General features: G+C 41.5%; 1 protein-coding gene across 1 annotated transcript in view; it reads left to right on the plus strand.

The window, feature by feature from the left end:
• The window catches only part of DSCAM (Down syndrome cell adhesion molecule), a 272,597-nt gene that overhangs the window by 180,451 nt on the left and 79,524 nt on the right, over positions 1-12,622 (plus strand). The window contains exons 22-25 of the mRNA XM_015425577.1: positions 4-27; positions 1,932-2,120; positions 4,419-4,709; positions 9,775-9,951. Of these exons, the coding sequence (XP_015281063.1) occupies positions 4-27; positions 1,932-2,120; positions 4,419-4,709; positions 9,775-9,951 (681 nt within the window). The remainder of the gene's footprint in view (positions 1-3; positions 28-1,931; positions 2,121-4,418; positions 4,710-9,774; positions 9,952-12,622) is intronic.

Here is a 12,622-nt window from a genome sequence, read left to right on the forward strand (position 1 = left end):
GAGAAAATGGTGGCAGCTCTATTCGAGGTAACAGTCTTTGCAAAGAAGGGTTTTACAAATTTTGTGTTGTGATCTACTGCTGAGTGTTGTTAGCCTTAAGCAGAAGTAGGTTAACTTTATAGCCAATCTTTATTGTATTAGGAAAAAAAAAGCCATAGCAACAATACAAAGTAAAATGTAAATGTCCAACGAAATAAAATCTGAAAAATAATAAAATAATATAATGGGCATTTTTACAGACAGTATTAAAATACAAAGTCATTATTTAAAATATAATTTAAAAAGGAAGGCCATACAGTCCAGTGGTTACCTAGGTAGGTTTTCTAGGTGGCTTGGTGATAGTCTGCATTTGGACAATGATGCTCCATATGAACCAGAGATGGTATACTGAGTTTGCAAGTTTATTGTGGGCTTGTCAGTAATGTATGCTCAAGGCACATTGTACAAACAACTGGTGAACTCTGTTACATAATAAAACAAGATATTAAAAACATGACATTTCAAGGCACTGAAAACAAGCACAATTTTTACTTATTTGAATCAGATTTAAGAGTAACTGGTTTTGAATCTGAAGTTAGGATTAAAACAGTTTGACTCCAGTGGCACCTTTAAGACCATCAAAGTTTTATTCTGGGTTAGGATTGTTATGGTAGATCTTGAACAAAGACCAAGTTGGCTAGTTATTTTATAAGAAGGCTGGGAAGTAATACTTTAAGGAACATTCACAAAGGACGAATCAAATTGACTCTTTTTTCATAAGTCTCTTTGATTGTGTGAGGCTACGTGCTCCTTTGCAATAAAAAAAAAAGAAACAGATCACAGTCCATGAACAAATGTCCAACTGGACTTGCTGTCCATGCTGTGCAAACATCAGAAGTTCCTTGCCCATGAGAAATTTTGGATCAGGATGAAGGTATCTTTCTACCAGGACCTGGATGGTAGAAATGTTATCTCTGGAAATGGCTATACTGACATCCGTTATTAGACGGAGTGTTTATTTCTGTCTAAACTTCCCAGCTCTTTGAAGTACAGTTTTAAGGTTGTTTCCAGGGTCCCTATCTCCTTGGGTTAGGCAGATGGCAAATGAGGACATAACCTTTTTTGTGATGACCCCACTGGGGGATACTGTACTCTCTCTAAATCAACTTAATTTTCTCCTGGAGACCTTTTCATTCTCCTTAACATCTAGTGTATTATATTTTACTGGTCTGTGCTGCTCATTTGAAGTGCTCCTGATGATTTATTTTCTGTTTACTTTTAGTGTAATCTAATGCCTGCATGTATGCTTTTGGCTTTTGTTTAATTTTCATAAACTACTTTGAAGGATATGTATCTGAAATGAATAGGCACATGTGATGCTGCTCTGAAGTATCACATATCTAATCAACTATTACATGGTATAATATTTTGGTGGCCCATTTTAAAGGATAGTTCTTTCACTTGAACAGTGTTGTTGACTCAAAAGATAGTGGAAATAGCTTTCGTCCCTACTTGAAGCTACATGCTGATTCTATTTAATAGAGAAACAAAACATTACACCACATCTGTTCAAATGAATTAAGAAAAAATATAGTTTTTCATAATATTCTTTTTTTTTTTTTTTTTTCAGCTTTGCTAACACAGTAATGCCCTTAGCTGGATAGCCCGGGCTAGCTGGATCTCAACAGACCTCAGAAGATAAGCAGGGTTGAACTTGGTCAGTATCTAGATGGAAGATGACCAAGTAATACCAGGGTCACTACACAGAGCCAGGCAGTGTCAAACCACCTCTGAATGTCTCTTGTCTTGAAAACCCTACAGGATCACTCTAAGTCATCTGCAACTTGATGGCAAAAAACAACATCAACAACACTGTAATCTTCTACAAAATTCATGACTGCCATATTCCTGAACATACTCAGTGTCTAATGTTGTCTTCGCTTTTTTGGAAGGTTATATACTGCAGTACTCAGAAGACAACAGTGAACAGTGGGGTAGTTTTCCCATTAGCCCCAGTGAACGTTCCTACCGTTTGGAGACTTTGAAGTGTGGTACCTGGTACAAGTTCACACTGACTGCTCAAAATGGAGTGGGACCAGGACGAATCAGTGAGATCATAGAAGCCAAAACACTTGGGAAAGGTACTTAAAAATCACTCTCCAGTTATAAAAGCAGCAATGGCTACTGTAGTCTCATACACATATAGATAAGCAACCATATCAATTTTTTATGACGTAGGGCATCATTGTGGTTGATTTAGTGAGGTGATGAAAAGTTAGGCTGTGAGATGGCCTTCTCCAGAGTTTCATAGCATGTGGAAGAGCTTCCCAGACTTCTTTGCAGATGGATAAAAATGTCTTTGGCACATCATCACAATATACACTTTCCAATAGCTCTCCCCCTCTTCTGTTTCTGTTATTGTTGTAGTCACTAGCATTAGTGTTGGTATTGTTGAATTAGGTACAAATGTATGTCTGTTTGCTTATATAAGCCCATGTTCACTATTTATTTATATTTCAGTACAAATTGAAATGAATTATATTAGAGGAGGGAGGTGGATGAAATCTTGGGTATTAGTGGGTTAGAGGGGAGAGTAGGGGAGACTGATAAAGTTGAGTTTGCAAGGGGGAGAAGTATTTGTAAAGTTTAAAAAAACTGTAACAAACAATAAGTAGTAATAATAAAATATGAGATTTGAAGGTTGCAGATCAAATCTCATTTTAGTAATGATTAGCCATGCCACCATGTTTTCTACCCGCAATTTGCTGGCCCAGGGGACAGAGAGGAGTATGGGCAAGAAGTGATAGACCTACCAACAGATATTTGGGGAAACAAAAGCCACAGCTTCATTGAATGTGCTGCAGGAGTATTGGCACAGTATGGGGACAGATCCTGAAATTGAGTGACCTGCCTGTCACAGAAAGATGGGGGATCAAGGTTCCAGCAGCAGCCCTTCAAATAGAGGAAGGGAGGGGCAGTCAAACCCCTGGAACCACCCATTGCCCATCCCAGTGTGGCAACAGCCCCCAGAATGCAGGAGGGCTCTCCCAGCACCTGACTATGCAGCCAGCATCTGACCACATGGTCTTCTCCTCTGCACTTCCTCCAGTGCCAGCAAATGTGGTGGCGGGATAAGTCCCTGCTGCAGCTTGTGGTGATAATTTTGACCTATCTTACGTAATTTGCTAAGAAGAGAGATTTCACTGTGAATTGTTGAGGACAAAACGATGGTTGGCTTGCCTTCTGGCAGGAGTTCTTCACCTCCTATGTGACAACTTCCAAAAATTTAGTGCATTACTAGCACAGACCTTTACAGAAATAGAAATAGGCTTTAACACATCCTGTATTGCATTGTCTCAAGTTAGATTTCCAATACAGTCTCAGCCTCTAAAAATATAAAATATGAAACAGCCAAGAAATAGTGAAAATAGGAAACATATTTGTGAACTATTTGTATTCATGTGACTGCTTTAATAGGAACTGCACAGTTGGAATCCATATGCAGTTTTGACACTGTCATGCTTAAGTGCAACTGTGTGCGACTGAGCTCCTTACAAAATGTAGTTGTTCCTCTTTTGAAGCATATGTAAGCTATTCACCTTGCCTGGTCAGTTCTTCACGTGTTGGTGATGGTCCACTCCCATTTTGGTTGGATTGTTTATTCTTTTGATTGGATTTTGTTTTCAGATTGTTTTCTGCATGGTAATGTAACAAACATACATCATTTGGATCTCTGGGCCTTCTGGCTTCATTTTGTAGTCTCTGTCACACCCCACACTTCTTCTGTTTGTATCCATATATTATTTCTGCCAACTGAAGGTAACATTCCATGCAGGTGATAAAATGGCTTCTGACACAGAAGAGCTTACACCACAATAAACTATTAATCTGAAGTTCTCAATAAGCATCTTTTAAACAATATCAGAGAGATCCTAGAGCACAGTTCTTGTATTACAGCCTGCTCATGATACTGGGAGCAATGCATAGTCTAACCACTTTGCCCCAGTGTCCCCTCCGCTATCCCAAAATGCTGGGATGCACCTCTGGGATTTTATACTGAATTCAGTACCATCCCCCTCCCCCTCCAAAAAAAAACTTCATGGGGAACATCTCTTGGATTGCTTGCTGCCATTTGGTGATGCAAAATCTCTAGGATTATCCGATCCCCACATCCCCTTTCCCCCCATTCTATCATCCCCACTCAGGAAAAAGCAATACAACATGGTAAAGGGGGAAGTGGTTAAAAGAGGGAGGAAAAGGAAAGGATTGATTTAGAAAGAGCTTATTTTAAATAATGTAGAAGGGTGAACAGTTAAAAGATATTCCATGGTGCAAATTGGGATTAAAGTTAGATCCCTCATCTGAGATGTTTGGACATCACTATGTTATGCCATCTATTTATTCTAATTCTCTAAACTCATATGTATATTTTCTTGTAGAACCACAGTTTTCTAAAGAACAAGAGCTTTTTGCCAGTATAAACACCACTCGAGTAAGATTAAATCTCATTGGCTGGAATGATGGCGGTTGTCCAATCACCTCCTTTACCCTGGAATACAGGCCATTTGGGACCACTGTATGGACAACAGCTCAACGAACATCTCTTACTAAATCATACATTGTGTACGACCTTCAGGAGGCAACCTGGTATGAGCTACAGATGAGGGTCTGTAATAGTGCCGGCTGTGCAGAGAAACAGGCCAAATTTGCAACACTCAACTATGATGGGAGTAAGTGCATTCATTTCATTTGTGTTTAATGAAGTATGATCATAAATAATTTAATTTCACATAATGTCCTCTAAGTGCTATTTAATTTTGTGTGCGGCAATATGGCAGCTGTAATAACTAGATGATAAAATAGTAAAGACATTTACAATCTGAAGTTCCATCTGCCTGTTGTCACACGGAAAATTTCACAATGGTCTGTAGAAATTTATGACACGCTTCTCCTATGGCCAGGCTTTCCAATGAAGTTTTATAACTTGCTATGGTGTAAGGGGCTGCTCTAATGTCACAGGAGGATGCTTTCCCATTCACTAAGCTCCTCAGTGTACCAGCAGAAGAAGTGGGAGTATGTGCCTACAAACACACATTAGGGGTCCTTCTCACCTATGTAAATATTCATTCTGACACAAAAGATTAAAGGAAGGGTTTGCCAGTGGTTTGAAGAATGAAGAAAGGGAGACATAATGAGAGAATGTAGCCTTCTTGTGCTGTAGTAAATCCTTGTTTTGCATTTATTTAACACTCAAAAGAATCTCACAAGGAGTATCACTTCCTACCTCCCATCTTTAATTGAAAGCTACAGCACTGAGAAGGTTAATACCAAAACTTTTCCTTTAGGTTAACCATTCCAGGCAGCAGCAGACTGGGAAGCAAAAACAGCTCTGGAAAGAGTTCTGCCCCACACCTTGCCCTCAGCCCTGTCCCTTTGACAGGGGGAAGAGGGGTGGAACAAGATCTCCACAGTTTCCATGGAGCTCACACCCACCTATATTGTGTAGGGTGGGGGCAACTAACTTGTGACTAAGGTGGCTTCTGCCTAGCTTGTACCCACCTGTATTCTCAGCTACAGCAGTCTCCTCTTCCCTCACAGTGGACACCAGCCTGTGGAGGCAGTGGCTCCCACCCAGTTTGCATGGGATCGCCTTGTGGTTTGCTGGCACTGGCAAGGGGGCAGCCCTCCAGGCCATCAGTCTGGGACTTCATTAGTTGTAGATTTTCCAGGCTGTATGGCCATGGTCCTGGCATTGCAGTACTTGGCATTTTGCCAGCAGCTGTGACGGCCTGGAAAACGCCAACATGATAATGACTCAGCCCTACCCCACCTTCCTGAGTAGATATAAATTACCTGCCTACCATTTTTCTTCTCACATTGACACAGAGAGTACTCCATCTTTCTGTGTTATACTTTTGAGGATGCCAGTCACAGCTGCTGGCAAAATGCCAAGTACTGCAATGCCAGGACCATGGCTATATAGCCCGGAAAATCTACAACTGATGAACTCCGGCTGTGAAAGCCTTCGACAAAAGTCTGTGACTTTGCCTAGTGGCCTTACTTGTTAATCCACCCTTGTTTGCAGGATTTCAAATTTGTCAATATATCTACTTTTCAACATTGGCCAAATCTGCAGATATCTGAATCTGGACATTGGAGGCATAAATAGACCAGACAGATCATTCTATGAACCTGAAAAAGCCCCAGGCTTACAGAAAAAAACCTAACAACAAAACAAACAAAAAACCCCAATGAGGGGCCCAAAGAATAGAAGCAGCTTTGAGAAATGAATGACCTCTGGAGTGGCCATTGTGATGGTTGCTAGGCAACCACGAAAATACTGCCAGCCTCTAAGCCCTGATTTGTCAGTAGAAGGCAAACAGGACAGGGGATAGAACCTTTTCCAGGGCTATTTTGACCTTTGGAGGACTCATTGGGACCAAGTATGACAGCAGTTACTGGGTGACATGCTACCACAAAACTTGCATGACCAGGACTAGCCGCTTGACACCACTCAACAGTAGCTTCCCGCAAAAACCAGTGTGGTATAGTGGTTAAAAGTTTCAGACTAACATCTGGGTGACTCAGGTTTGAATCCCCTCTCTGCTGTGGAACCTTGCTGGGTGATCTTGGTCCAGTCACATGATTCAGCCTAACATAACACACAGGGTTGTTGAGGGGGAAGGGCAGCTGAAGACAGAGGGACCAATAAAGGTACGTTGGCTGGTGGGTGGGAAAAAGTGAAGGAAGCAGGAAAAGGGCAGAGGCTATGGGGGCTTTCAGGAAAGGGAAAGAGGAAATAGTGAGGGAGAAGAAAATGAGATGCCCCTTGCAAGTCCTTGTGGGTCCCCTGCTTGTTTCTCTGTGGTTTGGGCTTAAGCCAGGCATTGTTTTTACATGCATTTGCTGATTTAGCACTGGAACAAGCAATACTAAATAAATAACCTTGATGTTATGTAACTAGCCACATCACTCCTTTAGACATTATAGCCTGTTCCTCAGTTTTGTGTGCCAACAGTACTTGATGTTCTGTTTGAGATCAAACCCTCTTCTAAGGTATTCCTTGTTATAAAACAGCTGACATAGTAGCCATGCAAAGCAGAAATTCTTTAGTGTTTTCTTGCTGGGGGCATTTGTACATGCCCCATCCATTATGAGTTTGTCTATTGAAACCCTGAGAAATAAAAGAGGCCATTTGTAGTATGGATTCCAGTTTGGGTGTCTGAATCAGGTCCCTGAATCTTTTTGTCTGGATCCTGGCTATTCTACACCCCCCCCCAAAAAAAAAAAGTATAATAAAATGCTTGTGCATAATTTAATTTATAAAGAAAAGAAAAGAAAAGGGGTTAGAGGTGTAAAAGAAAGTCCTCATTTTCATTTTACATCTCTCTTTTTGATTTTTGGATCTGTGCCCTATTGATGGCTAAGTCTGCATGCTTCATAACTATGAAGCCATTACTACTTGATGTCATTAGTTTATTATGGAACCTCACCTTGCACAAAAGGTCAGTCTCTTTGTCACTGGACTGATTCTGGTCTATGGGGAGTACAGCTGCCCCTACATTCTTGATTTGTACTATACCACTGGAGTGTCATTAATTCTAATTCCCAAGAGTGCTTGAGAACATAAGAGTTGCCGTACTAGACGTGATAAAAGGTCTGCCTAGTCCATCATCTGAGTGTTTGCACAACACAGCACTGGACAGTTGGATATCCAAAGATACACATGAGCAACTCATTCATGAATGTTATGGCCACTGTGTAGTTTGTTGATGGTATCTGGTATTCAGAGATATATTGCCTCTGTACGTGGAGGTTCCATTTTCACATGGTAGAGGCAGATCTACTGCTACTCATATGAGTTAAAAATCCAGAACTGGGCAATTTAGGCTCTTCCTTCTACTTCAGAATGCACAATGACAATAAAGCCCTGGTAGTTGGTATTTTAATTCATTTTGATAATCTACCCTACAAGTGGGGGCCTGTGAAACTCATGTGGGGGGGGAATCCCATCTCTCCCTCCATTCCTGAGCCTTAGAGTCCAGCAGTGGCATTGTCTGGAGCTGCTCCAAGTGCAGAGCAGCTTCTAGTGCCTGCCAAGGCTGAGCCCAGAGCAGCTCCCAGCATCTGCTGCAGAAGGGCCACAAATGGCTCCTAGTGTCCACTGCCACTGTAGCGGGGTCCCAAACAGCTCCTGGCATCCACCACTGTTGTAGCAGGGCCCTGAGCAACTCCTGAATGTCCCTGTGTGGCTCCCAGGCTCCACCACACAGGTAAGAAGGAAAGGGATTTAAATGCCTTTGTGTATTTTTTTAAAAAATCTGTTTAGCCTCCATGTGGCCCCAATCCACGGATTTAGCTGTCTGCAGATGGGGGCCATGAGTTGCTATTAGAATATAAGATAATCTAGATAACACTGAAATATAAAAGATTTTTTTAAGTGCAGTTTAGTGCTGTTGTCTAACTCCTCTCCCCATCTTTGAGCACACATGAATTGCAGTACCCTGGCCATTTAATAGAAAAGGCAAAACAAGTATTCCCTGCAATGGTACAGCATCCATTTTCTCCTATCACTCTAGTCTTGCTGGAGCAGAAATAATGTGAGAACTAGAGCCCTGCAAAGGAGAGCTAGATTCATGACAGGGGTTTTGCACACTAGCTGCCTCTTCTGCATCGTGAGGCATGTGTCCAATGATGAAGAGTCAGAGACCAAAGAAGGTTCATTAGGCTCTATAGTTGATCCATTAGCAGTCCCGACTCCCAACAGTGTCTATAGAAAACTGGAACATACCCTAATAAGTATTCACATTGGTACACTCTAAAGCTAAACTTTTCTTGCACATTACTTGGCTTTTTTATAGAGATACTATTGATATTTATAAATATACATAAATCATGTGCACATAAATCATAAATATGAGTCTTCATTATCCTCAGTTTGCAATTTCTAATGTCACAATTTTTGGTTGGTTTTAATGGTTTTAAAATCTGGTTTTATTCTGTATATTTTTAAAATTTGTTAGCTGTATTGGTGGCCTTTGTAGGTGAGGCAGAAATGCTGTAAATAAATGTAGGTGAGGCAGAAAGGTGAGGCAGAAACCTTGTAAATTCGTATTTAGCTTCCTGACAAAGGCTTCCCAGGTATTGTGTGCTCTGCTTGCAGAACTTTAGATCTCAGAGAACTCATTTCACTTGCAAAAGAACAGGAGCCTTGCAAGATATTCTGCTTTGGGTACAGCAGTTCCAGTTTTTCAAGGCTTGTTTTGACCCATCTTCAGAGGATCTGTCTTGCAAAGTGTGTTGCCCTGATCTTATAAACTCTGTTCTCAGTTCTGAGAAGGCTGAGTTTATGTGCTAATAGCATTTTTTTTAAAAAATGAATATGAAATAGGCAGGAACAAAGGCAAGGTCAGATTTTAAAGTGAGTGCATCAGAATAAAAATGGCCAGTTGTGTAAAAGAATGACCATACAAAGCAACACCAGAGCATGGGGATAAAACATCCATAGTTTGACATTGCACTTTATTAAAGTTGGCAGGTCTGCTTTAAAATGCTGCCATTCAACTTTAGTATTACTTATGAAGCTTCCCTATCTAACAGTGAAATGCTGAGCAAAATGATACCCTTCTAAATCCATTGAAGTCAATGGGCTTGGAAGGGTGTAATTCTGCTTAGGATGGCACCGTAAATGAACCTCTTAGGGACATACAGGTGAGCTTCTGTACACTGTAGTCACTTAAAAACCAACCTTTTCTCTTCATTGATAGGCATCTAATGTCATGACACTGTTTCCAGGTACAATCCCTCCACTCATTAAGTCAGTTGTCCAAAGTGAGGAAGGTCTGGCAACCAATGAAGGGCTAAAGATGCTGGTGACCATTTCCTGTATCTTGGTTGGGGTCTTGCTGCTTTTTGTGCTTCTACTGGTTGTGAGAAGGAGGAGGAGGGAACAAAGACTGAAGAGACTCAGAGGTAAGAGTGGATAACAAATATTTGTTTGCATATATAAAAACCATCTTAGCAGAAGGAATGTGTGGCTTGTGTGAAGAGCCATTATTGTACAGGAGCAGTATGCCTGAAGCTCCCCATGGTGCATTTGATACCGCTGTGGTAACAGTACTGTTGTGAAGATCATGTAGTATGGAACATTTACTGTGACAGACTATGTAATGATTTTTGTTGTATACCAGCCTGAGCCCTACTATGGGGGAGGGCAGTCCAAAATTTGAATTTAATAAATAAATAACACTGTTGAAAGAAGTTAGCACAATATTGCCTCTGCCTCACCCAATGAGAATGCTAAGGAAAGAGGTTTTTTGAGCAATGGCCGGACCATTCCTGTAATGCTATAACTGTCCTCAGAAGTACATGTGGAAAAATTAGAAAAAATCATAGCTATTGCTGTGTTTTACAGTAATCCTTCATCTTTCCAATGGGAGTTCCTGCAAGAATTCACTTTGCCTAGTTAACATGATATTGTCGTATTACAGACCTGTACAAAGCAATGCCATTTTCTGGAAAGCACATATGATAGGAGAATTTCTGAAAGTCTTTTGGTTTAAAATTATTGGTGCATATGGAACCTTTTGATTTAAAATTATTGGTGCATATCTCATGGAATAGAGTCGGTTCAAAGCTTGGATTCATAGAATCATAGAGTTGGAAGGGGCCATACAGGCCATCTTTAGTTCCAAATCTGCTTTAGTTCTAAACCATCTTGTGGCTCTAACAGATATATATTAACAGATATATATGAAATTGTCGCTACCTGTGTGACTTTTATTGGTTTAATTTTTTTAATGTGATTTTATGTAATGAGTTTTGGACTCAGTTTCTTGTGATCTGCCCAGAGCACGCTTTGGAGAGGGTGGAATAAAAATCTCAAAATAAACAAATACATTTATTTATTTATTTATTTATTTATTTATCATTACACTTATATCCCTCCCTCCCCGCGGACGGGCTCAGGGCGGCTTACAAATAAGGGCAGTATGTGCCAATAAAACAATAAAATCACACATAAAAACAACCATTATTAACAATAATAAAGTGCTCAAAGATGTTATCAATTTAGTCAAATCAAGATGGTGACCTGACCTGTAAATATATCCAAAAGCCCACATCAATGGCATCAACTCATCTCAGTACTGTTGCGAGATCTGTATACTGGGCCATCCCGTTACCCCATTGTTGCCACAGAATAGTTGGTGGTGGTGGTGGTAGTGGCGGCTTCTAATTAAAAGCCTGGTGGAAGAGCTCCATCTTGCAGGCCCTACAGAACTGTGAAAGGTCCCGCAGGGCCCTGATCTCCTCCAGGAGCTCATTCCACTGGGAGCTCGTTCCACCAGGTAGGAGCCGCCACTGAAAAGGTCTTGGCCCTGGTTGCCGCAAGCCTGGCCTCCCTGGGGCCTGGGATCCCTAAGCAATGTTGAGCCCCCGACCGTAGTGCTCTCTGGGGTATATATGGGGAAAGGCGGTACCTCAGGTACGTCGGACCCTGGCCATATAGGGCTTTAAAGGTAAGCACCAGCACCTTGAAGTGAATTCGGAAAGCTATTGGCAGCCAGTGCAGTGCTTTCAGCACAGGCCGGATGTGCTCCCATCTAGGGAGGCCCATCAAAAGCCTGGCTGCAGCATTCGGCACTAACTGTAGCTTCCGAACTTGAGACAAAGGCAGCCCCATGTAGAGAGTGTTACAGTAGTCTAATCTAGAGGTGACCGTTGCATGTATCGCTGTAGCCAGGTCATCGCGGTCGAGGAAGGGGACCAACTGCCGAATCAGCCAAAGATGATAAACAGTCGACCTGGCAGCGGCTGCTACCCGGGCCTCCATAGTTAAGGAGGAATCCAGGTGCACTCCCAAACTTCTAACCTCTGGCACTAGCACCAGAGGTGCCCCATTGAAGGCCGGGAGAGGAAGCCCCATCCCCAAACCACCCCAACCCAGACACAGGACCTCTGTCTTCGCCGGATTTAGTTTCAGCTGGCTCAGTCTAAGCCAACCAGCCACGGCTTGTAACGCCCGGTTAAGATCTTCTGGGCTGGAGTCTGATTGGCCACCCAACATCAGATAGAGCTGGGTGTCATCTGCATATTGATGACACCCTAGCCCATATCTCTGAGCAATCTCCGAGCAAATCTGGGTGTATTATACAGCTGTGCCTTCTATCAGGTAATGTGGGAGTTAAACTGTTGGACTTTATTTTGGAATTGTATGCCTAGGCACAAGGTATTGGACTGTATATATAGTATATATTTAGTTCAAAAAGTCAGAACCATAAATCTGAGAAGGAATCTTATTAAAAGTTGGAACAGTGATTTGGAGAGGCTGGGAAATGGTGGACATAAGAGTGGACAAATAGATAAGAGAGCAGGAATCCTGAAAAAAATACTTATAAGATTACCAACGAATCATTAAAATATAGGACTGGTTCTGAGGGTGTGTGAGTGTTTGCTTTTTGGCCAAAATGGGTATTTCATTTGATTTTATTTCAGAAAGTCTATGCCAGTCTTTGCATTTGATTTGTGGAAGACAATCCTCTAAGAAATTCCCACAAAATCTGCCCAAGTTGAGTTTGGAGAGTGATTAGGATGATTTGGAAATATATGACTCTATATGAAAATGCATTAATTTGAAGCTAGG

This window comes from Gekko japonicus, unplaced genomic scaffold (assembly GCF_001447785.1).
Source record: "Gekko japonicus isolate JY-2015 unplaced genomic scaffold, Gekko_japonicus_V1.1 scaffold868, whole genome shotgun sequence".
Classification (NCBI taxonomy): Eukaryota; Metazoa; Chordata; class Lepidosauria; order Squamata; family Gekkonidae; genus Gekko; species Gekko japonicus.